The following is a 26,988-nucleotide window of genomic DNA, read 5'->3' as shown; positions in this document are numbered from 1 at the left end:
CCAGAAGTGATGATGCTTAAGTGAGGTAGGCACGTTGAAAGTTGAGACAGGCTGAAAGCTAGTCCTCTTGTGCCAGTCAGCCAAGCTGGGAATGCAAAGGAAAAGTTCCTGAAGATGCGACTGAATTGCTGCAATCTCATGACCAAACGTTAACAGATGAGGTGCTTCTTAGGGATGAGCAAAGCAAGTGATTTCTTGAGATGGAATCTATTCCTGGTGAAGATGCTGTGAAGACTGTTGAAATGACAACAAAGGATTTAGAATATTCCATAAACTTAGTTGATAAAGCAGCAGCAGCGGAGTTGAGAGGGTTGACTCCAATTTTGACAGAAGTTCTACTGTTGGTAAAATGCTATCAAACAGCACTGAACGCTACAGAGAACTCATTCGTGAAAAGAAGCATCAATCCATGTGGCAAACTTCATTGCTGTCTTATTTTAAGAAATTGCCACAGCCACCCCAACCTTCAGCAGCTACCAGCCTGATCAGTCAGCAACCATCAACATTGAGGCAAGACCTTCTACCCGCAAAAAAATTACGACTCACTGAACGCTCAGATGATGGTTAGCATGTTTTACCCATAAAGGTTTTAATTAAGGTATGTACATTGTTCTTTTAGACATTATACCATTACACACTTAGACTACAGTATAGTGTCAATATAACTTTCATATGCCCTGGGAAACCAATAAGTTTGTGTGACCCACTTTATTGCAATGTTCACTTTATTGCGGTGGTCTGAAACCAAACCTGCAATATCTCCAGGGTATGCCTGTAATGCAAACACCTCACTGAGCCAACCCTTTGGTTCACTAGTCTAACTCCAAGGCTCACAGCAAAAGAGAACATCAGGACACTCTTTCCATTTTGACTGTGGAGGAATCTCTCCCACTTAAAATCCTTCAATTTCCTGTGGCTGAGGATAAAATCCAGAATGCTTAACATACACCTTACTAGACCCTGCACAACCTGCCCCTGGCCTCCCTCAGTGGGCTCATCTCTACTACTCTCCCCAACCCTCATCCTTGTTGCCACCCTCACTTCTTTCAGTTCCTTGAGCACACCATAATTGCCACAGCAAGGCCTTGATACAGGCTATTTCCTCTCCCAAAGCAGTACTTGCCCCACCTCTCTACCCATCTCTTGCCAAGGAAGCCCCTTCTCCTCACACCATCTCAGTTGTAAACACCATTTCTTCTGAGAAGCCCTCTCTGATCCTCCAGCCAGGTAGGTCAGGCATCCTTCCTAAGTTTCTCTTAGTTCCGCCCTTCCTTGGGGCAGTTCCCACAACTCAATCACATTATTTACATTATAACTATTTCATATCTGTCTCCCGAGCTGGCTCCACATAGTGCCATGTAAGTTCCACGAGGGCAAGGATCTCATCTTGCTGCATCCCAGCACACAACCATGTAAGACCCCCCAGCCCCTTAATGATGAGCTGGGTTTTGGATGTATTAAGTTCAGGTACCTTTGTCTCTCCCACTGGGCTCGCTTTAGAGGCAGTTAAGTGCTCACAATGTGCTGAGCAGCATGCTAAGTCTCCTTATGATGTCTTCGAGTAATAATTATTCTTGATAAAGCACATTAAGAATTATAATTATTAGTACAGAAAACACAAATGCACCGGTAGGTATTGAGGTATTTCAGAAAGCATGAAATATTGGAAACAGGGCAAGGAGTAAGTGCAAATTGGATCTAGAGTTGAGTCTCAGCTTTACTATATCAGACAAATCTCGGAACCATTTTGAGCCTCAGTTTTCTCATGTGAAAACTGGGGGTTAATAAGAACATTTATTTTACAAGGCTATGTCGAGGATTAAAGCAGAATGGGTTTGATATCATTTTGCAAGCTATAAAGTGCTAATCAAACAACAGGTGTTATGTAGATGTAATGATCCCAGGTGCTATTTTGAACTTCTAATGTAATTCGTGTGTGTGCATAATATATATATACTTATTAAAGAAATAAGCTTAATATACTTATTATACAAAAACATAAACTCTTAATCTGACCACCTATAAATTCATCATGAGTCTTCTTTCATTCTCTATATGGAAACTTCAGAAAATAACTATGATTCCTTAACACGAAATTTCAAAAAGGCTTTTAGAATTCAAATAGCTGCTCCAAAAGTAAATTCAGGTGAGAGTAGAAAGCTTAATTATGCCAGGTGAATTATTTCTTTCCCAGCTCTGGATTCACAACACCCATTTAAAAACAAAGCCTCAACACCAGATAAAGATGAATTCAATATAAGAACTAAATATATCAAACTGTTACCTGTCTTTGATTTCCCAGAGATCTCTATCGGCCCTAAAATTCTTCTTTGATTACGATATAAGAAATTTTGAAGGATTGCAAAGTACTTTATTGATCCCAAAGATAAACAATATTAAAGAAAAGTTAACAGGCATAATTTTGTATATTTTAATTCGTCAAAAGGGATACATCATGTACGGAACATAAAATGGTAACTCTTAATAAACCAAAATGAGCAATTGACCAGACTACTAGACGCCAGAACTGACTATTCGTGACTTTAAAAGAAAAAAAAAAAGATGCTCCAACACTGTCGTGTTGAGCAAATACTTTTTTTATTTCCCTGACAACACTGAACTTTGATGGGGAGAATAAAGGAAGCTTGTTTGTTAAAAGTAAAGTGCTCCTGGGACTCGTACCTCAAAGACTAAGGAAGAGGGCATCATAGTTAACAACCAGTGAGATAATCTAACATGAGGGATGATGGGATCTTTCAGTAGAACTGGATATTAATCAGAGAAGGCATCCACATGACATGCTTAAAAGGCAATGCAGATTTAAAAGAAAAAAATGCAGAAGAAAAAACCAAACTTCAAAGTGATCTGCTATATACTACCATCAAAAAGAGTGAATTAATGCCCCAAAGCAGTGAAATACCAAGTAGATAAAAACTGTTTCATTCTTTGTTTCCTTAACGTACAGTCAACCTACAAAAAAAAATTACCTCAAGAAAACTACCAGACTATCTTTTTAAGCATACTTTTCACATTCATGATGAAAACAAGGATTCTAGTAACTATCTCCGCCTTCACTTAGATTAATGTACAGTCATGAAGTAGATAAGCAATGTGCTTAAGAAGTCAATTTCTTAAAAAATACAGTCATATCAATTTCTCACTTGGCAACATGCATGCTGGAATAAATTGGTGTGGTTCACAGCATTGCTTTCAGCCATGCTAGAAATTAACAAAACAAAATTAAATCAAAGCACTGTTTCATTTCTATAATTAAAAGAAAAGCAATTAACCTAAGCAATTATTCAAATATTGGCTTGCTACATGACTGACAGTGACTTTTCAAAATAAACCACCATCTTAGATGACCGAGCCAGGCTCAAAAAATGCTGGTTTATGTACAAATGAAAAACTGCAAAATGACCAGACATCTTTCAGAACAAGTTAAAGAATCTTTAAAAGAGATTACAGATCCTCTTTTAATAAAGCAACACTCAAAAGGGTCTACTAATGGACTCTTTTGGAACAAATCAGTAACCATGAAAAGTGTACTCTTTGCAAAGGCTCCTCCCACCTTTGAAGGCCCTTCTTAATGAAGGCACTCTGATGTGCGGCTGGGAGGAGGTTGGAGAGCTCCAGCATCATAGTTGTCTGTTTCTGCACCTGTCTGAAACAGAAAGGCGATGTCCCCTGGGGAGAAACATACCCGAAATAAAACGAAACCCCAAACTCTAACCATAGACTTATAATAGAGTTGTTTGTTCTTTTTAAGAGGGGAAAAAAAGGGGGTATTTTAACAGAAAACCGAAACAAAAAACAAATATAGGATCTCTAAATAAAGAAAAAGATAAAAGTATTGTCTAAGGACAAAGTAGTTATACACACATAATTATAATACACGTTCTAAATAAAGATAAGGAAGGTCTTTGTATTTATGAATGTGTTCCAAGACATACAGAAGAAGATAGTTTAAGGATATTACATTTACTCAGATTTGGTAAAGTGTGATCCAAATGCCACCAGAGTCCCCAAAGAAAAACTATGCTACTATGTTACAAAACAAAATTCTAAGACAGTCAGTGAGGAACCAAATCTACTTAGGGCTTTTTCAAGGTTGAATCTGCATATAAATTACCAGAGGAAAGCAAATCAGATTTCATCTCACGTGGTCCTTCTGAAAAGTAAAAACAAAATTCTTAGCTACCATCAAAAGTATTAGGCTTAGAACTTAGGGCACATCTGTTACCTTGGGTTCATCACTTATTCTAACACACACACACACACACACACACACACACACTCTTGTGGCTTGGTTTATATAAGTATTCTTTTGAGGAAGTTTGTAAATACCTAGTCAAGAGGAAAGAGTGGCAAATCAGATCTGTGTCCCAAGGCACCTGAATCTTCCTGCAGCTTACAACTCCTTCTAAATATAATGTAAAACACTTGTTTTTGATAGAACTGTCAGTATCTCTTATCCTCTGGGAACTTATTTTTTTCACCGACATAATCAAAACACACTAACATAATACGCTATTTTATATGCCTTTTGGATCAGAAACGGTTAAGAACAACATTAGAGCAGGCCAAGAGGCAATGAGATATGCACCTAACAGTAATTTCTAATGAATTTGTCCTTTATTTTTAAAAAGAATTCTGAAATGTAGTACAAAAAAAGGGAAGTTCAAAAATCGCTGTAGATAATTTATTTGGGTGTTTCATGTATTTGATGGTACCTGATTCCTGAAGTTAGAACAATCTTTAGAGAGTCAGTCCAATCCCATAATTCTACAGAGCAGGAAATGAAAGCAGGACTGAATTAAAGAATGCAGTCAGGTCACACAGCCAGTGAACAGAAGAATGGTGACTAGAACTGAAGCTCCTGAATCCCAGTCCCTCCTTCCACAACCCCACACAGCCTAAAGCGCTCCTGCGCGGCTTCTACTTTATCATTCCAGCAAAAGTACACGTGAGCCATAAGCAATGCCTCTTTCGTTAATAACTTCAAAATTATTACAGTCTATCAAATCTTTTATTCTTCAGCTCCTCCTTATTAGATTAGTAAGTAACTCTAATAATTGCTGCACAGAGAATACGTCTTCTCTGGCCTTCTGGATTCAATGTGTTTCACCTTCATACCGCTCTTGACGAAAGCTTGGAGAACGTGACATTCTAATACAGGAGTCTCCAGATGAAGCCATGGATCTACTTACTGTCACCTGGGTGGCTGCTGCCACATCTCTACACCCGTTCCTTCTGCCTGGTGTACCTAGCCCTCCTCCTTACATGACCCTTTCCTACCAAACGCTGGGCTTCAGACAGACAAAATTAACCATTTCTCACAAAAAGTCAGACACTCATAAAGTATTGTATCAGATGCATTTAGAAAAGTATTGTTACTCTATGCATTCAATTCAGGGCATTTCAAATAACAGTTTTTGATCCTCTCTTTGTGGTGTTTTGTCCAACTTCTGAACATAACTTCTAGAAGCTGAGCAACACACACCTTGCTGAATAACAGATGACTCAAGCTCACCATACACTCCACTCTCCTTGTCAATATGTTCATAATCTCACAAATATTCTTATAATATTTCTATTATATACTAGATCAGCAATTCTCAAAGTGTGGTCTGTGGACTCTTTCAGAGGTGCAGAGGGTCAGTTTTCATAAGAAGGTGTTATCTATCTTTTCATTGTGTGATATTTGCACTGATGGCGTAAAAGCAATGGTGACCAAAACTGCTGGCGCCCTAGTACGAATCAAGCACCAAACTAGTAATCCTTGTGTTCTTCACTGTCACACACACGTAGCACGAAAAGAAGAAAAATGACATTTTCATTCAAGAATATTTTGATGAAACAATAAAAAATTATTAATTTCACTAAATTGTGACCTGAGTCCATGTCTTTTTGCATTCTGCACAACAATGAGGAGGTATGCATTGAGCACTTCTGCCACCGGGTGAAGCACGCCTTGAGGAAAAGTGCTCACGAGACTGGAGTTTTAAGCTAAATTAGCAGCCTTGCTCACAAATCTCCATTTTCACTTGAAAATTTGAGAGAAAAACTATGGTTGTGAGACTAGGGTATTTGGCAGACATTTTCTCAAAAATAAACAAAGTGAACCTCTCACTTCAAAGAAAACAACTGACTATATTAGTGATAAAATTCAAGTTCCAAGTGAAAATTAGAATTTTGGAAAACCCGTATCTACCAATGTGAACTTGACAGCTTCCCAGTACTTAAGGACTTTTCTAATGAGGTCATTGGTGAAAGCAACAAATTCAGTTTTTTAAAATATTCTATAAGGAAATGTATCAACATTTGGAAGATCTGTGCAACTCAGTGAATTAATATTTTCCAAATGATGTTAGAAAATCATACGCGAGTAAAAGATAAGACAGACAAATGGATGTTAATGTAACAGAGTACAAAATGTTCATTGATATGGTTTCAGATTCCACAGCACAACTAACGTTTAAGAAACTTCCACTTGTTTTGGTGGGGTATCAAGAAAGAACGACCCAATCATATGAAAAGGCTACTAAAATACTCTTGCCTTTTTCAACTACCTATGTATGTGCCTGGATATTCTTCTTCATATGGTTCAACCAAAACAACAATGCAACATATTGACTGCAAAGCAGATACAAAAATCCAGTTCTCTTCTATTAAACCATGAACTGAAGAGACTGGCAAAAATATAAAATAATGCCACTTTTATCATTAAATTTTTTGTATTGAAAAATATAGTTATTCTTCATAAAAATAAGTTATGCTATCATGCAACAGGCTCATTGTTTCCTTTTAAAGATTTAAGAAGTCTTTTTAAAATTTCTGTTTTAATTTTTAACATGGTTTAAGTATAGATAGATATAACTGATGGGGGAAAAAAGCTCCTTGGAACGCTTCACAGTTTTCAAGAATATAAAGGGTCCTGAGACCATAAAGTTTGAGACCCGCTATACTAGATGAACAGCCTGGGTTGTGAAGGGGAAATGTACACAAAATGAGGAAATGGCTTCAGAGCAGGCAGAATCGAGTACAGTCAGACAACCCTCGGTTCAATTCCAGCTTTGTTATCTAGTCTGCGACTTCAAACAAATAATTTCCCTGAGCTTCAGTTTCCTCTTCTACAAAATGACACTAACACATCAACCTCAGAAAGATGGCTGTGAAGATTACACTGTGTGTAAAGTATATCACATGTATATTTTAGCACTGGGAACAATGCTGTTGTCATCAGTATGTCTACATAGTAAACACACAGTCTCAAGAAATGGTCCCAAGAACTTAGGGCAGTTGTAAAATCTAGTAAATGTATTCTGTTACCACAGATGGTTCGACATCTTTATATTTTCTAATTTTTTCCTGTAAAGCAGAAAATTAAAATCTAGATAATGCAAAGAGGTCTCAGAATTCTTCTGCATAAAAGGTGGCCAGTGAGCTTTTCATTTATTGTGTAATGACACAATAACACTTTTTGAATATGCTTGCGATTCAACATTTCAAAGCATTCTATCCAAAGGATCTAAGGTTGGGAGTGAGTGGGAAGGAGGACACTTAAAATGAGGGACCCTTAGGCGCCAGCCCCGTGGAGCAGCAGTTAAGTTCACACATCCTGCTTCAGCAGCTCAGGGTTCACCAGTTTGGATCCTGGGTATGGACACATGCACGGCTTATCAGGCCATGCTGTAGCAGGCGTCCCACATATAAAATAGAGGAAGTTGGGCACGGATGTTTGTTCAGTGCCAATATTCCCCAGCAAAAAGAGGAGGATTGGTGGTATATGTTAGCTCAGGGCTAATCTTCCTCGAAAAAAGACCCCCCAAAAACAAGAGACCATTAATAAGCCACAGAAAATGATAAGAACTAGGGACAATGAAAAAGTTGAACTGCAGTTTAAAAAATAGCTAACATAATTGCGATTTGTAAGAAAACCTTTGAGTATAACTAGCTGCTTATAATTTACACACACTCAATAGCACGCAGGTTATTACAACTGTTTGCATTCTACTTTGTCATAGCATGCAACTTATTTTGTGCGTGTATTTTAGTTTGCAAACACACACATGCTTTGTACCACTACAGCACACCGCAGTATTACCTCAGATGTAAACAGCTTACGGTCTTCTGATTTTGCTGACCATCTTTTATGTCTAGTTTAAAAAGAAAGCAAAACGTGCATACCCAAGCTGAAGCCAGCAGAACACAACGAATGTTTAGTTCGAGCAGTAATTCATTTGAAAATTATACTTGTTCAAAATTTTTAATGTAATTTACAATCAAATTGCTATTTGTATTAATAATTCACAATACAACGGAAGTTCACTATTCTCCAGATATTTTCAGCATACTGTCTAAGAAATAGGGGACACCCTGAAAGTCCAGGCAGGGCTTGGAACACAGCAAATGTGGAGCTGGGCAGTGCCATCTCCCTAAGTTCCTGCCTAGATGCTCCAGAAAAGAATCCAGGCTGGTTTTACCAGAGAGCAGAGGGGAGAGCAGCTTTACTACCAGAAAATTCCATCACCGCTAATCAGGTCATTCTCAAGCCCCTCATGTTAGGTTTGTCTTTTCTAAACTTAATACCTGCTAGGAAGCTTTTTGACAGGGAAAAATTGATCATGAAAGGAAAAAACAGTACCCTACGGAGTGTCCTATAGGAACAACTTGATAAGGGAGAAGGCTGAGGTATTCTGGAAGACAGAGGTGACTGCTTTCATGTCAGCAGTCACAACTCAAAAGAGGGACTTACTTTAAATGATTTAAACAGGAGAAAAAAGCTCCAGAAAGGAGAAAGACTTAATCTATCAGAGTCAGGACTAACAGTGAGGAAAATAAACTTCCCTCACCTAACCACCCCCGCAACCTCATCAAGGTAGGCAGTGTCCCCACTGTCTTGATAAGGCACTAAAGCTCTGAGGGGTTAAGCCATCTGTCCCCTGTCCAAGCCTCTGAGTGTGTGCCACAGTAGTTTTGGAAAAAAGGTTTCTTCTTTTGCAAATAACCAAATTTGTTTAAAATTATATTCCAAGAAAACTTCAGATGATTTATGCTTACAATTAGGATATACACTTGAGGGAAAAAATTTATGGGATTTTTGTAGCATGTATTTCTAACTATTAAAACAGTTACTTTTATTTGTTTTACTATTTCAAGGGAACTTGTGATAATAATAAGAAATCATGATCATGTTACAGTTCAGATAATGAGTTATACTGATACAGCAGACGGTATCCTCAGTCACTCACTTACACGATTAACTCATTTAATGCCAAAACAATCCTAAGAAGTAGGTGATATTACCCACCTCATTTCACAGGAGGGGAACTGAGGAACAGAAAAGTTAAGTAATTTCCTCAAGGGGACACAGACTGTAAAAGGCAGACAGGCCTGAAACGTAGGCAATTGAGCCTAGAATGATAAAATACATACTATTACATCAGCAGTTGCTCATTATAACTAAGTTTTCCAGGCAACATTTAATAGAAAATTCTTACCTCTGGTTTGCTAAGGCTTGATGAAACCAAGGAACCGGATCCCACATCCAAATCCCACTGCTTTTTACCATGATTCTCAGGATCCAAGGCAGCAATTCGCCCATCTAAAGTGCTGATAATCACCAACGATCTGTGAATTTAAAAATTAATAGGACAAAGTTTAAAAGATATCTAAGATATTGGGCACTTACTCCACACACTCGAAAGGAAACCAGCCCCTCCCCAGGCCTCTATCTGTAGGATAGAAAGGGGGCCCCCTTTTCACGCCACTTATAGTCTTGCCCCCACTATCTGTCTTCAGCCCTCTCAGAAAAATCACACTATGTCCTTTATCTGTGTATGTCACTTATGAAAAGCCCCAGACTCTGAAGTCACCCCTCATTCCCATGCTCTCATGCCCATGTGAACTCAACATTTCCTGCTCGGTCCTCCTCAACCTTTCCCCAACTCCTGAAGCCTTCGCCCCTGAATGTTCATATAACTTCTTGCTCTAATAGAAATCTGGCTGTCCCTGAAGACACTGCTTCAGAAGCAAAGAGAATTTTTTTCTCCATAACCCCTGACCCCTGGGCCCAGGGATGGGGTAGGTGTACTCCTTGCACCTCGCTACCATTTCCAGACTATTTTCTTTCTCTCCTCTCTAAAAATCCTCAGGATCAGATTGTTCCATCCATTAGCCCTCCTAGTAATTGTCCACTGACCCTTGGGTCACTAGCCTCACTCTTTGAGGATTTTAGGTCCTGGTTTACTGTCACTAGTAACATCTTTGTTGGGTTGTCATTATCTGTCTACCTTGCCTCAGCCACTCCTGTGGTTAGACCCTAACCCTTGTCATTACCAATCGCAACTTCCTTGTCCCACTGAAATTTCAAGCATCCCACCCCCAGCCACCAAGCCCTCTTTCCAGCTCACTTCCTCTACTTCCCTGACTCCAACAAACCTCTGACCCCGCCAGAACCTATAGGTCACTGATCCTATTACTTTTACTGTGACTTTCTCTACCATTATGCCTTCACTTCTTTCTTATCCAGTTTCAATTCCATAGTCCTTCATTCGAAGCACTTCCTTGCTTACACCCTCAACTCCCTATCCCCTCCCTCACATGCCGCACTGGACCAGCAGAACTCCAACCCTGTTATATCCAACTTTCTGCCTTTTCTCATTCTTGCATCTGTACAGTTGAATGCGGCTGAAGAAAACCTAACTATGCTGACTGGTCTCACTTTAGTTATAACTACCAACCTCAAAAGGGCTATTCATGATGCTCAACAATCCTATCACACGTCCCCAGTTTATCCACTCTCCCACTGTCCTGGGTTAAGTAGTTCATTTCTCCTTTCTCCTCCAACACCAGCTTCTCTAAGCTCATGCATCCCAGGGACTGTGCCTCCTGTTTCACTAAGGAAAACAGACATAATCAACAGATTGCTTCCCACCATCACATCTATCCCTTTATGAGCACCTGGCCCCATGAATTTTACCTTCCCTCCTGCCTCTGCAGGTGAACTCTCCATATTGCCACCGGCTACCAGCACTTCTGCTCAGGCAACAGAGCTCTCTCTGGTGCACAGGTGAGGACTTGCTCCTGCAAATCTCTCTGGCTCGCATCAATTATCCCCTCTCTCCCAGAGCATTCCCCTCAGCATTCAAACCTGCTATTACTTTCTCCAACTTAAAAACCAAACCAGATTAAACAAAATCAACCACTCTCCCGGCTCCAGCTTCCAATGCATCTCTTGCCCCACTCTGATACGAAACTCCTTGAAAGAGCTGTTACAGTATACTCCATGTCTCAAATCCTCTCCTCCCGTTCTGTCTTGAACAATTTCTAATCAAGTTTTTGCCTCTACCACTCCACTGAGCGGGTTCCTTGTTGGAGTCACCAATGACCTTCATATGAAAAAAATCCTGTGGTCACATCTCGGTTCACTTGACCATCTCGCAGCACCTCACCAGCTACTTCTCCTGCCCTGCATGGAACACACTCCACGCAGCTTCCAGGTCACCATACTCAACTGATTTTTTTCTTCTCAGTTCTATGCTACCCTTTCTCAGACTCATTTCTGGTTCTTCCTCATCCCTCCTATCTCTTAAAATATTCTTTATCTACCTACATGCACTTTTTTGGGTAGTCTCATCCAATCTCATAGCTTAAAATACCACCTGTATGCTAGCAACTCCCAAATTTATATCTCTGGTTCCAAGCCTCTCCCCTGAACTCTGGACTTACGTATCTAACTGCCCACAGATTCAGATTATCTTACAGGCTTCTCAAAGTTCACATATCCAAAATCAACACCCCCAGACTGACTCCCCCAATTCCTCAAACACATCACGTATGATTTTCCCTCAGGGCCTTTGCAGCTACTGTTCCTTCTGCCTGGAACATATATGCCTGGACAGGCTGCCAACGAACATGAAATGAATTTGACTTTGAATGAAAGAATGTATTGCATAGTTGTTCTGGGAATTTGTTGGGTATATTTGTCTGCTTCAAAGACCAGGCAAATTCCAAGCACATATAACTATGCTCCTGGTTAGGATTATGAAATACAACGTTTATCTTTTCTATCTCACTTGACATACAATATATACAAATTCAAAGTAAAGCTAAAAGTTGACCAAGACAAAACAGTTCAAGTAAACTCATTTGAAATCTCTCAAAGAACCTGTTTATCAAATGAATAAAAACTGTTAATTTAGTTCCCAAACTATACACTAATTCTCATTTTGAATTTTTCAAGTGGTAACTTAGTCTAATTTGTGAAAATAAAGATTTCTGCCACACTACGAACTCTAGTAATTTTAGATAACAGACTGCAAGAATGGGAACAACTCAACTCCCCTCCCCACACATTATCCTGCTTTCTGAAGAGCTTCTAATAGATTTTCTAGAGAAATCTTTTGAGAGTTGGGGGAGGAGGAGGAGACTTTGAGTAAGAAAATTATTTTATAATGACGGATATAAAATATTCACACCTTAGATGTGCCAATTTACAAATAAAAGCAACAGAATCCAATTAAGTTAGAGATCAAGGGCTCAGAGCTAAGTTAACTCGTTCCTAGTCCCTTTGTAGAAATGTCTAGTTTTTCTGTTAAATAACCATCAACCACAAATAAATGGTTGAATGAAAAAAAACTCTAATTGAAACAAAACAGTATAAGCAAAGAATGTTAACCCATGAAAAATTACAGAGACCACTGGAACACTTCAGACACTATTTTTTAAAAATTCAGAGCCAACATTGTTTATTTATCACCATAGGCATTCTACCTATAATTTTAAAAGGCCATAATTTTTCCGAATATGTAGCTACGTGTGCTAGAGACATATACAGAGAAGAAAGATAAAATTCTAGCTTTCCTTTTCAAAACAAAGAAAAATCCAATAATAAAATATGCATATGTGTGTCTTATGTGTATATAAGGACACATTTTAATAAGTCATTTGAGTTTAACACCTAATTAGTCTTTCACTGAAAACCTACCAGATGGGGTGCATTTAACTGAGTCAAAGATTCTGCTTTTTAAAACAAACAAGATATTTTCAGACTAGGAACTACTATATTTAAAGTATGTGTAAATGTGAGCAATAATTAAAAGAAACAAAAACATATGGGCAGGAACAATTAGGTACATCACTCTCTTAACTGCTATTGATACTTAATGTAATCTGGTTCTTAGATTTGAATAGGTACCCTTAATTATTTTAACTCCTCTTAATGGGAATAACAATAAATCCCTTTAACAGACTCTCTCGGGTGTCAAAAAAAAAAAAATCCTTCATCCTCTTGTCTGCTACAAGCTGGCTGTGATATTCACTATAGGCTCCTACCTGAGTATGTCTCTGGAAGGGAGGTACCCCTTCTGCTGTGGCTGGAATTGAGCAGCACTACCAGGGCAAAAGAGATGCCAGGATTTAGACTATTATACCCAATCACAGCCTAAGGGAGAGATGCTCATCGACATACTATCGATGGAGAAAGCATCAAGTAGACAGACACTGCTGTGAAAGAAAGTCCTCAGGCTGAATGCTGGGATAATCACAGGCAGCAAGAAGATGTGGTGTTTAGAACAAACATCAATGAGAGATGAAAAATGAATCCCCCCTCCCCAAAATAGGGAGAATATAAGGCAATTTATCTCCATATGATCCACTCACCTTATACTGAGGTTTCTGTGAAGATGAAAAACCCTTAACTTATTCAAGAATTGAAGCGACTGTAGAGGCAGCATTTCCAGTGGAAAGAATCGGGGCTTTGAAATCAGGCCTGAGAGCATGTCCCCCTGGCTCTGTCTTATTCTCCTCATTGCTTCATTCAACTTGTTTTTCATAAGTAAAATAGGACTATTTCACCTAGCTCAGCATAACTCAAATTCGCCAGACCATAAAATTAATCCGGAGTGCTTGTTAAAAACCAGTAAAGGGTCACAGCTCCCATCCCCACAGAGAGCTTGAGAGAGCACAGCTTAACAAGTAGCTCAGGCCAGTCTCATGATAAGGCCAGTTTGGCAAACACTGATTTACCTCAAAGGGCTACTTCTTTAGAGTAAAAAAAATAATGTATTACCTGAATGAAGAACGTCAATTGATCAACTCTGTCAGTAAACTCTTTTAAAACTTCTCTTTCTCACTTACACTTTGCTTTATTTTACAAAGGCATCTGTCTGGATGATTCAGCAGCAAGCACACTGTTCTCTCTCCCATGACTCGACTCTTTGAAGCGACTTTCACACAAGGCCATCAGTGACCTCTTCCTAATGGCCAGATCCATTCTCCTAATCAGGTTTGTCCTTGCAGCAGCACCTCAAGCAGTGGCCGGCCCCTCATTCTGGACATTCTTCTTTCCCTGGCTTCTATAGGACCAGTCCCCCCATGCCCCACGTCCCCCTCCATCCTCACTTATCATTCTTATAGCTTTCAATCTCTAACAAGCAGGCCATGGAGTTCTAGCTGGAGCCACTGTCCATAGCTTCAACACTATATGTAATATGACAGCTCCCAAACCTATGCAGTATTAACAGTTTGTCTCTCTCCCAGCTCTAGTTCTGCATACTTGTTATTGCCACAACACATTCAGAAAATTTAACTTCTCTCCCACATCTTTCTCCATCCACCCTATCACTTAAGATTTAAATCTGACGTCAACTTGTCTCTCATGCTCTACACTGAGACAATAGTCATGTACTCTTGATTCTATTTCTGAAGCTTCTTTTAAACCTTTTCTTTTCAATCTTTTTAAAATCTTTTCTTCCACCACTGGCCTTGTCCTAGAACAGATTCTCATCTCTCATCAGAACACCTTAAAAGCCTTTCTGACATATTTTACTGCCTCAGATCTCTTTCCCCTCTGCTCTTTCAACAGTTTTGTTTCTATAACAGAGATCTGATAAACTTCTGAAGCTCCCTGTGCCCAGTGAATAAATGCCACACTGCTTGGTATGGCACATAAAGCCACACATAATCTGACATAATCCCTACCCTACTGTCACACACAGAGGTTTCTAACATTTTCAGCAAAGTTCTCTGGTTCATTTATTTTTTGTCTCACACCTTAAATGATTTCATTTGCCCAATAAACATCACGTCTAATGAATTCTGCCATCATTAGAGGAAATATTTAAGTACCAACCAAAATATTCAAGATTTCTGGGGAGAAGTAGCTAAAATTACCATATTAAGTTTGCTGTAATTCTAGTTCAAAGCCAAGAAACTTAAACTTTTTAATTAGCCCTCTCCTCATTGAATGTCCAATTTCCATTAGGTTATTTTAAAATACCGACAATCTTGTGGATCCCCATTTTTACCTTTGCAGATCCATAAGCATCCAAGAGCCTTGCCTTGGGAACCACTGCTGTGTGCCCTTGATCACATCAACCCTGCTGCCTAGACAGTACTTGACACTTCACATTCAAGGACTGGCTCACTTGACACTTCCAATCTCTTCACTCCCATACTACTCTCATGTCACTTATTATCCATTACAGTTAATTCTTTAACACAAGTATCTTCCTGGCAGACTTGGTCCATTTATCTACCCTCAGCACCTAACAGTGCCTAGTCCCCAATAAAATGCAATAAACGTTTGATGAATGAATAAATCTTGGTGGGGCAGACACTATTATTCACATAAAAGAAAAACCAAAAAGAGGATGAGAAAGATGTAACTAGCTTAAGGTCATGCAGCAAATAAGAGGTTTTGGACAGAAGACTGAATTTAAGTTTTCTAACTCTAATTCTATCATTCTGTGACCTGTAAGTTTGCATAAGTGTCAACTACTATATTACTATAATGTGCAGCTTTTACTCCTTCCAGAAATCTCATCAAGATGCCATTGATCTTGTTACTGCTCTATGCCCTCACCTGAGCAGAAATGACTGAGCATTATGCCGCAATGAATACCCGACTTTCAAAAACTGTTTGCTTGGACTTAAGCCACCCAGGACACCTACCTATTTACAGTTAAGTCTGTCAGAGTCTGACAAGTAGATACTGTATTCTTTCACACAATAACTTTAGAGGATCCTTACTGCCTGCAGAAATTTCCCATGTGGAAGAGAAGCTGGTGACAGAAGAATATTACCTCCATTGAATCGTTTCTACATTAACAACTGCTTATTTTAAAACTGCACATTTCCTGGCTTGGGGAGGGGAAAAAAACCTCCACAAAGTTAAAAATTTGATTTGGTTAAACCTCCTTTTTTGATGTAGCCAAGAATCCTCAACCTAAATATATGCTCTCACTCAAGGAAGCATATGTTCTTGTTCAAAACCAAGCTGGGACTAACTGCACTTTACTTTTTAGTCCTCACCTACTAAGTAAATCTTCAAATCAAACTTCCTTTATATAAACATGTGATAAGACGAGCCATGCCCCAAGTCAAAACAAATCAAATCTCAAAAATTACCAACTATACTTCATAACTTTGACATAGCAGCTAGACCTTAAAGAAATATAATCTAAGTTTTTAGTGTTATAGACAACATGAGCGTGACAGATATCCTTTTCCTATTGATTAAAACATTTTTTGGAAGCACTTTTTCTACTTTATTCTATGAAACATTTTTCAAGCAAAATGGTTATTTACAAATAGAACAGGGTGAAAAAAATAAAAAGTAGAATTAATCTCCCCTCTCACATTTAGTTCTGTAACCTACAAGTGTTCCTCTTTGTATTTTAAAACATTTTGTAATAAAAATATAGAAGCAGCTCTTCTTTGACAAAAAAGGAAAAAAACAGATGGAGTTCCCAAGCAGTATTTAGGGAATGAAGAGCCATGCTGAAGCTACAGCTCACAGCAGCTGATAAAAACAGGTCCTCTGCTGCAAAATGCCTAGAAGTGGAAAGGCTGCTGAGTTCAAACGAGGAACAGAGTCTCCTCAATCCTGTCTCGTATCATATCTAGAGTCCAAGTGTCAATTAAGCTAAAAAGACACCTGTAGACAGGAAAGATAGTCCATTAGTCGCCTAAAGAATCAGTTTCGGGGCCGGCCCCATGGCCAAGTGGTTAAGTTCACGCGCTCCACTTCGGTGGCCCAGGTTTTCGCTGGTTCGGATCCTGGGCACAGACATGGCACTGCTCATCAGGCCACACTGAGGCGGTGTCCCACACGCCACAACTAGAAGGACCTACCACTGAAAGTACACAACTATGTACCCGGGGGCTTTGGGGAGAAAAAGGAAAAGTAAAATTAAAAAAAAAAAAAAAGAGAGAATTAGTTTGGCTTACAACTTGTCTTGAAAGTTATGCATAAATTTCTTTAAATGTGATTTTCAGTCAATTTTAAAAGTCTAGGGTTGGAAAAATGACCAGTGTTAGGACCAGATGACTAAGTTCCCTTTCAACACTGTATTCTGAAATTCTATTATCCAATGGTCATATTAAAAAAAAAGCATGTATGCTGAAAATCTGAGGAAAACCAGATTTCTGGACCATTGATTCACAACAGATCAGTTTATGAAAGCAGAGAGGAGAGAGAAATAAAGAGGAATTAAATCATCTTACATTTGCAAAGTATTTCCATGTTATCTCATTAAATCCAAAAAATTCAGCTTCCAGATGCACAAACTGAAGAAGCACCATAGATTAACGTCAGACTTAGCACACTTATTACAGGGGAACGAGAGACAGAGGAAAAAGGAACAAATACTTTACCACTTAGCGTGATTGTTAAGATAAAACTAGTTCCTTACAACTTCCCAGGTTTTCAAATGTCCTCGAAGATGCTCATCCCATCACAAGAACCCCAAGTGACGTTTTGCAATTTGCAATTTGTATTGGAGTCAGAAAACTGGTAACTCACAAATGCCACGGGGCATAAAACCTAACAGTGAGAGGAGATTCCAACTTTCTGCGGTGACCATCCCATTTAAATTTCAACTAAATGTAATGTTTAACAGAAGTGGCACTGACAAGACTGCTAACAGAAAAACAAGCTTATTTTAGCTACTTTCTCAAGAAAAAAAATAGTTTACTCACTCATTCACATGCTTGAGATGCAGAGTAAGCATTTAGAATGAGGCCAATAAAAACGTCATCAAGAGAAAAAACAATGAATTAGCAAGTCTCGTACTGCTTCTTGGGCATCAAAAGACAACATGCAAAATAAAGATTTTAATTCTCCACCTCTCTCTTTTTAGAAGTTTCGTAAGTGCCATAGCTCTTCACAGCTGTTTGTAATCAACGCTTGGTTAATTCAAATCTGCTCCCCTAATCCTCTTCCTTTAAACAAACAGGATATTGGTCTATTATTATGGAACTGATATTGTCTGGTTTTTTACTCTTTTTTTAAGAGCACTTAGAAAAAAGTCCTATAAACTTTGCATATTTATCTCTTGTTGACCTTACCATTTACTCACCTACGATTTCTCAAACTTTCCACACTATCTTAAGCTACCATACAGACCCCTTAACCTGGGCCTATCTCTTCCCAGCCAATTCCATTTGCCGAAGATCACTTACTCTCTGCTCCGCAAAATTCCTCTATTTTCATTCTTCTTGTTTCTGAGAAAGAAGCAGTCCTTCTGTTTACCAAGTAGATCCTAACTACCTTCACCTCCTCCTTTATTCCTTTCTTTTTCAACCTGTCTATACAGGCTCCCTCCTCTAACTGTATAAATAACATTAGAGGTCCCTGGTCCTAAAACCTGCCTCCCATCAGGTTTAAAAGTGAGGGAAGGAGGAAGTGGGGCTGAAAAGGATGAATCCTTAACTTCTTGCAATCTGAGTACTCTCGACTGCTTTACTTAAATTCTTTAAGTGGGCTCATCACCAAATCCCTCATTCTTCTCAGTCCCCACCCTACACCTCCAGCCTAGCCAGCTGGATTTCTGTCTCTTTTGCTGGCTCATCTTCTCTAAAATACAAGGCATTTCCTGAGGTTTTATCATGAGGCTCCTCTTTCTCCCAGCTTCAACAACTTTGATCACTCACTGCCACCTGCCTATCAAATGTCTCCCTCTGGATGTCCTGCCTGCACCTCCGTGTCACCATGTCCAACACCAAACCCCTTACCTTTTCTTCCCCGCTCCCCCAATCTCTCAGTTTTCACATGAGTGCTTTCACCTTCTGGCCACCCAGTCTCAGTATTTGGATGGGGGTGCCAAGCGAGGAGGAATCAATCCAATTGCCAGCAACCAAGACTCTGCCTCAAATCTCTCCCTACTGTCCTATATCCACTTAACAGTAAGCCTCTCATCTGATCCACTAAAACACTCTCCTTGTGGTATCCTGACTTCAAGTTATCAGGATACAGTATTGCTGGAGAAATATTCCTTAAGCACAAACTGCATTCAGGCCTGGCATTCAAGATACTCTATACAATGCCTCTCACACTGTAATGTGCATGTGAATCACACAGTGATCTTGTTAAAACTCAGACACTCACGCAGTGGGTCTGGGTGGCACCTCATTCTGGATTTCTAACATGCTCCCAGGTGGTGATGATATTATTAGTGTAAGGCTACATATATACAATATGACGCCAATTTATTTTTTTATCCTCATCTTCTACTCCTCCCTGTCCAGGACACGTGTATGTATGTCTGTATCTCTCTAAAAACACACAGGTCACACACACACACACAGATGTGCACAAACCAAATGTTCTCTAAACACACTTCCCAGCTTCTGTTCCTCCTGCAGTTTCCTCAAGTCCAGTATCTGCCCATCTTTTCAGGAACCAACTCATTCTGCGACAGCCTTTTCTTATCTTCTCACTTACCTCACCCCCATACCCCACCCATTAAACACCACAAAAACCTTGAGACACTAACAGCACTTAATTTGCACCACTTTTGCATGGTAATGTCATTATGGGTTTTCTCATTTAATCCTCACTCCTGGACTGCACGCTTCTCTTGGAGGGCCGGTTACAGAGGGTCCAGAGGGTCTATCTGCTACCCTCTGTAACTCCATGCCATCCCAATAAGTACCTGCTGCAGTGGATTTGTATTCTAAGAAAAATGAAACATCTTACTCCACTTCATGTAACTTACTTTGAGCAGGTGCTTCAGAAGTTTCTTTAAGATAAACAAAAACAGTCTACCAGGAAAGTTAATTCATTAGCAAAGCCTATGAAAATTTTGTCAAATATTTGATGCTTAAAAAAAAATCTACATATAAACATTCAAGCGGTGTCTACAGAATTTTAGTACTTATCCTATTTATAGTAGTCTCCAAATATACAGATCAAAGTCCTGATAGCTAACTGAAATTTAAATCTAATTTGTTATGATCTAGTAATTACTACATTATAACCTAACCACACTTTCCAAACCAGATAGTAACCCTCCCTAGTTTAATTTATCTAATGTTCCCTTTATCATTCCATTTGTTAAATGGGGCATCACTTTTTCCCCCGGCTGTGCTAAGATCAGCTGTCTGCAAAATATTTTACCATTAGAATGCCTTACATTCGTGTCCACACTTTGAAAACTGCTTTAAAACATGTATCTTGAAGTAAAATTTTTAAGGAGGCTCAGCTACTCAACCAAGACGACCCTATATTAAGTGTTTATATGGTAAACCCTCTAAATGTCAAAAAACTGCCAAAATTCAAGAACCTACCCATAGCTCTTAAATTTTAATGGTTCAAGAATTGTCTGGAGCACTTGCTAACCTTGGGGTATGAATCAGAAAGTCTGATTGAGTACATCTGGTGTGGGGCCTAGAAATCTGTACAGTTAACCAGCATCCCCAGGTGATCCTGATGCAAGTGTTCCGCAGATCTCAATTAGAGAAATACTGGCCTCAACCCTGGCGCGTGGGCACTACAGGGCTGTGTTGAAAGGGAAAATGTAGAAATCTCTTTGTAACGTCCTTTCCCCAAACAGCTGTCACACCAGCACAGTCACTGGGTGACTGATGAAAGAAAAAAAAGGAGAGCTGGAAGTTCCTTGGGGTAAGAATAAAGCCTGAAAAAATCAAAGAGGGAAAGTGGCGTTCTTTCCCATTTCTGCGCTCCAATCTCGGAGCATCCCAGACACCTTCCAGGATGCTGCTGTCGCCCACGAGCGAGGCGCCAGCGCCCGGGAGCGGAGGGAAGTCTGTCGCTGGCCAGGGGGATGGGACGGTGGCCCCGCGCTGTCCCCAGGTCACTAACTGTCCTCCGCCAGCGAGAGGCCACAGCCGACGGGGGATCTCGGACCCCCGATCCTCTGCGGCGCGCGCGCGTCAGCTAATCGCCTCCCCGGGTCCGCGGTCCGGACACTGAGCCCGCGCCCCTCACCTGCCGCGTGGCCGCAGCTCGGTCACGTCGTCGGGTTCCGGCTCCTGCGGCTCCTGGTCGCCTGCGGCCGCCGGCAGCCCCTCGGCGTCCTCCACCGTCACCTCTGCCGCAGTCACAGACCCCGCCGCCGGCACCCGCGCGGCCGAGGTGGGAGCGGCCGCAGCCCCCAATCCAAACGCCGCCTCCGCCGTCGGCACAGGGAGGTCGGGAGCGCGCCCCGCGGCCACCGTCCCTGCCACAAGCCCCAGCAGCAGCAGTAGCAGCGCCCGCGCGAGCGGCCCCGAGCGGGTGGCGCGCTCCATCAGCGGCCCTCCCCCCGCGTGGGCATGGAGGTGCAGCCGCCGGCGCCTGCCTTTCCTGCCGCTCGGAGCCCGACTAGGGCGAAGACGCGCTAGGGACCCCGACGCCGCCCCAATGCCTGGACAGCCAGCCGCGTCCCCCTGGCCACGTCTTAGCCCGGCCTCTGCCACCGCCACCTGAGTGACAACCTCCCTCAGACATCGCCCATTGAACAAACTTTCCGCGCGTCTCCTCTCCGATTGGCTGCGCCCACCGCCACTCCGGGGACCGAAGCTGGTGCTATTGAAGAAGGTGGGCTTTCCTGGATTGTCAACATCACGCCCGCCAATCAAATCATATTGTCGTCTCCCGGGGTCCGGCCCTCTTCCGGACGTAGTTACCAATGAGAAACGCCCCTCCCTGTAGCTTTCTTACCTGATTGGTGGACCCCGGAATACCTTTCCCCGGAGCAGATTGGCCATTGCGGTAGTTGGCCCTGCCCCTCAAAGTGAGGCGCTAGAGAAGACTTGAAGATCATTGGTGGAAGCGGATGCCCCTCAAAGGTCTGAGTTAACTTCTTCTTGATTGGTTGGAAGCGGCACTTACTACGTGGCGGATTCTGACTGTGGAGGAGAGTCCCTGGTGGCGGGGAGGCTGCCGACCATTAAAGGAGCTGCCTCTGTGGCTCTTCTAAAGCCTAGTCCTTTGGAAAGGCAAAAGCGAATCAGGAAAAATAAGTTACCGCACAAGACGTGTGGTCCCTAGAGGTGGAAGGGATAGGACGGGCTCAGGGGAGGATGCTGTTTGTGGCCGCAACAGTGCTGAGAATTACACCCGGTTAGAGATGCCAGAGACCTACAGATGATCCAGACTACCTGACACGCCCCCTTCCTCGTTATGAAGGGGAAGGAGCCCAGACCCGGTGCACTTACGTAATTTGTTCAAGGTCACGTAGCTAGTTATTTGCAAAACCATGATTTTAATCCAAGTCTTCTGACCCTGGTCTGGCATGCTTTGTACCTCACTATAGGGCTTTACTGAAGAAAGAGATAAAACTGCAAAAGGCCCAACTGGAGAAGATTTGAATGTTCAGCTAAGGCATTGGAACTTTTCGTACCGCAGTTAATGACACCTTGAAAATTTCTGAGCCTGAGTGAAGTGATAAGAGTTGTGGTTTACGAAGATGCATCCGGCAGCAGTGATGCAAAGAACAGCATCAGAGATGAGGCCACTAGTTGGAAGGCTGTAGCTAGGAGGCTATCGCCCCGTCAAAACTCTGGAGATTGTTAAGAAATATTTGCATACAAACATGCTGTAATTTCTTCTGTCCAAAAGCAAAACAAACAAAAATCTCCACTTCCCCCTCCACCTTCCACCATGTTTCCTTGTTCTTCAGTACTGAAACCTCTACAGTGTTCTAAACTCCTTGTCTTCAGTTCCTCTTCTCTCCTTCTCAAACGCACTGCAGTCAGGGTTTCATGCCCACAACTCCACCAAAACTGCTCTTGCCACCTTTGCTAAATTCAAAGGACAACTCTCAGTCTTCATCTTATCAGCTATATTTAACCCAGTTGCTCAGTCTTTCCTGTATAAAACACTTTTCACTGGTTTTCCTACTTCTGCATAGGCGAGGTCATAATCCTCATTAGAGCCTCATTTTACCTTAATCTACTCTTTAAAAGCCTTTTCTCCAAACACAGTTACATTCTGAGGTAGGGGGTAAGGACTTCAACATATAAATTTGTTGAGGGGGAGGTAGGGGGGCACAATTTAGTTCATAACACCCAGAAACTCACAGGACTTGTTCCCCCACTCCCTTCAAGGCTCTGGTACCTTCCCAGTGAAGCTTCTCCTGACCACCCTTTTTAAAATTGAAACCCATTCCCCACCTCTCTTCCTAAACTCCTCCCTTGCTTTATTTCTCTCCTTAGACCCTAAATACTATCATTTACATATTTGTTTTGTTTATGGCCTGTCTCCCTCCACTCCTATATAAGTCCTATGAGGATTTGTTCATTGATGTATTCCAGGAACCTAAAACAGTGCACGGTGTTTAGTAAGCATTTAATAAATATGTGTTCAATGAATGAACAAATTTATTCCACAGGACAGAAGGGGAAGAGACAAGTGGAAAGGAATATATTGTAGTTGCTGTAGACAGAAGGGGATGATTAAGGAAGCAAGATCCCAGAATACCTGGAGGAAACAGGGGCATGCCTTCCACGTAGAAAGTAGAGATTAGGAATTACCTAATAAGAAGAAGTTATTTTGAAATGAAGATAAAATAGATGATAGAGCTCAAACTAGCTGGTCATTATTTGCTCCACAAAACAGGAGATAAGATCTCCTGCCTGTGAGGGATTTAATAGATAATATGAGGGAGGTATTAGAAAATTAATGAGATGAAAAATGATTGTTGACTACTTGTAATGACCTATTTGAAATTAGCTAGTGTATATATTTTAGTGAACCTAGTCTTCATGGTTTTATAACTTTTTCAAAAAATGATCATGGCATGAACAATAATCTGAGCTATAGGAGTCTGCTAGCCATCTGTAAATGATGTGGCAGCTTGTTCATTCATTTATTCATTACCATTCAGGGAGTACCCATGGGAATAAAGATGTGAACAAAACAGGCATGGTCCCTGCCCTTCTGAAGCTTAACAGCTATGTAGTTAGGGAGACAGGCACTACTATCATCATTACACATATATTTACATTATAAAAACAAAGACAAGTGCTGTGATGAAAAAGGCACAGGCAGAAAATGCCAGTAAGGAGAGTCAGGCTTTATACTCAGGAAAAATACATGCAACTATTTTCATTTTGGGAAAAGAAGAAAAGTCCTGAGTCATGGTCAGCTGACTGGGAAAATAACTTGGAGGATGGAGAAGAGAGTCTGCCAGTTTTAAGACAGCATGAAGAGTCATGGTGACTGCACAGAACTCTGAGTGCCTCTCGGAAGTGGAAGAAAAATTGGGACCAGGCATAATAGCTGATCAATGAGTGTGAGCCAGGAAAAGAAGCTGGTGCTTCGGTACATGAGCCAGGGCTGCCCAAAACAGTTAACATTCTGAAACTGAGCATGGTCCAGATGGTCAGGAAAACAGCTCGGAGATTTAGAATCATAGACTCAGTCCAATATAGAAAGTCTGTATCTATTGAGATTATATTTGGTTGTAAATAACAAAAACCTTCCATATAGTGGCCGAAACAAGTAAGGGATTTATTTTTCTTACTGACACAACAGCTCCACAATTATGTTTTATTTAGTCTTATTTTCCTTCTGTTTTTCCGTCTTTCATGCACGACTTGTGTTCCTCGTGCTTGTCATCTCATGGTGTCAGGATGGCAACTCCAGCATCACTTCTTTATTACAGGTAGGAAAAAGAGGAACCACAAGAGACATGTACCCCCTGAATTTGCCCTCTGTCAAAGAGCTTTCCTGGAATACTGCTTGGCAATCTTCTTTTGTGAAATCTCTATTCAAAGCATTTATAAAGGGAAGAGTTTATACGCATGAGCACCCAAGAGAATTTGCCACACAGTGAAATATGCCATGCTGTATCAGTTGGCTATTGCTATAATAATGCTGTGAAGGAAACCATCCCAAAATGCAGTGGCTTAAAGCAACAAAAATATACTCTCACACCCTTCCCCTGGGGGTTGACTGATCTAGGTAGAAGCTGTTTTTCTTATGACAATGGCAGAAACACAAGAAAGATGAGTGGAAATTTACTGGGCCTCTTAAGGCTAGAGTCAGAACTGGAGTACTCTTACTTCTATCCACATTCCATTGACTGAGGCAAGGCATATGACCAGGCCCAACATCAATGGGGCAGGAAAATATTCCCTGCGTCTAGTGAGAGAAGCTGCAAAGACACATGACAAAGGATTTTGGAGAATGAAAATATAATCTACTATAAGTGCTATGAGAGTAATCTGTTATATCTATGCCTAAATCTAGCATGAGTAATTGCTTCAAAGCAATAGAAAGATATGGAGATACCACTCTATATCTATTAGAACAGCGATGTGAAAAAAGCAAAGATGATATCAAGTGCTGGGGAGGAGGTAGAGCAGTTGGACCTCTCATACATTGCTGGTCTGCATGCAAAATGGTAAAACTATTTTGAAAAGAGTTTGGCAGTTTTTTTATACAATTAGATATACGCTTACCATATGAACTAACAATCCCACTCCTAGGTTTTTACCCAAGAGAAATGAAAACATATGTCCTCAAAAAGAGCAGTATGTTAGTGTTTATAGCAGCTTTACTCATAATTGCCAAAACTGAAAACACTGAAAATCTCTATTGACTAGTGAGTGGACAAACAAATTGGGGTATATCTATGTGATGGAATACTACTCAGCAATAAAAAGGAACAAGCTACTGATACATGAATGACATGGATGTATTTCAAAAGCATTGTACTAAGTTTAAGAAGCCAGATACGAAAGAATATATACTGTATGATTATATATGACATACAGTATACATATATGATATGTGTCATATATATGGCATTCTGGAAAAGGCAAAACTATAGTGACAAAGGCCAGGAGATTGACTACAGAGGGTCACAAGGGACCTTTTTAGGGTGATGGAAATATTCAAAATCTTGTTTGTGGTGGTGGTTATCCAAGTTTGTCAAAACTCGTAGAACTGTACACATAAAAAGAATGATTTTTTGGGCTGGAGACATGAACAGACATTTCTCCAAAGAAGATATACTGATGGCCAATAGGCACATGAAAAGATGCCCATCATCGCTGACCATCAGGGAAATGCAAATCAAAACTACACTAAGATATCACCTTACACCCATTAGAATGACAAAAATATCTAAAACTAATAGCAACAAATGTTGGAGAGGTTGCGGAGAAAAAGGAACCCTCATACACTGCTGGTGGGAATGCAAACTGGTGCAGCCACTATGGAAAACAGTATAGAGATTCCTCAAAAAACTAAAAATAGAACTACCATACGATCCAGCCATCCCACTACTGGGTATTTATCCAAAGAGCCTGAAGTCAGCAATCCCAAAAGTCCTGTGCACCCCAATGTTTATTGCAGCACTGTTTACAATAGCCAAGACGTGGAAGCAACCTAAGTGCCCATCAACAGACGAATGGATAAAGAAGATGTGGTACATATATACAATGGAATACTACTCAGCTGCAAAACAGAACAAAATCATTCCATTTGCAATAACATGGATGGACCTTGAGAGAATTATGTTAAGTGAAATAAGCCAGCAAGAGAAAGATAATCTGTGTATGACTCCACTCATATGAGGAATTTAAAACTATGGACCAAGAACAGTTTAGTGGATACCAGGGGAAAGGTGGGGTGGGGGGTGGGCACAAAGGGTGAAGTGGTGCACCTACAACATGACTGACAAACATTAATGTGCAATTGAAATTTCACAAGATTGTAACCTATCAATAACTCAATAAAAAAAAGAATGA

General features: G+C 40.7%; 1 protein-coding gene across 1 annotated transcript in view; it reads right to left on the bottom strand.

Annotated features, from left to right (window-relative positions):
- EIF2AK3 (eukaryotic translation initiation factor 2 alpha kinase 3) overlaps nt 1-21,813 on the bottom strand; it is a 68,492-nt gene extending 46,679 nt beyond the window's left edge. The window contains exons 1-2 of the mRNA XM_014852775.3: nt 21,236-21,813; nt 9,504-9,633 (exon numbers count right to left, since the gene is read on the bottom strand). Of these exons, the coding sequence (XP_014708261.1) occupies nt 9,504-9,633; nt 21,236-21,537 (432 nt within the window). The 5' untranslated portion in view covers nt 21,538-21,813. The remainder of the gene's footprint in view (nt 1-9,503; nt 9,634-21,235) is intronic.
- Between the last annotated feature and the right edge of the window lie 5,175 nt (nt 21,814-26,988).

This window comes from Equus asinus, chromosome 6, assembly GCF_041296235.1.
Source record: "Equus asinus isolate D_3611 breed Donkey chromosome 6, EquAss-T2T_v2, whole genome shotgun sequence".
In the NCBI taxonomy this organism is placed as follows: Eukaryota; Metazoa; Chordata; class Mammalia; order Perissodactyla; family Equidae; genus Equus; species Equus asinus.
This window is presented reverse-complemented; position numbering and strand designations above follow the sequence as displayed.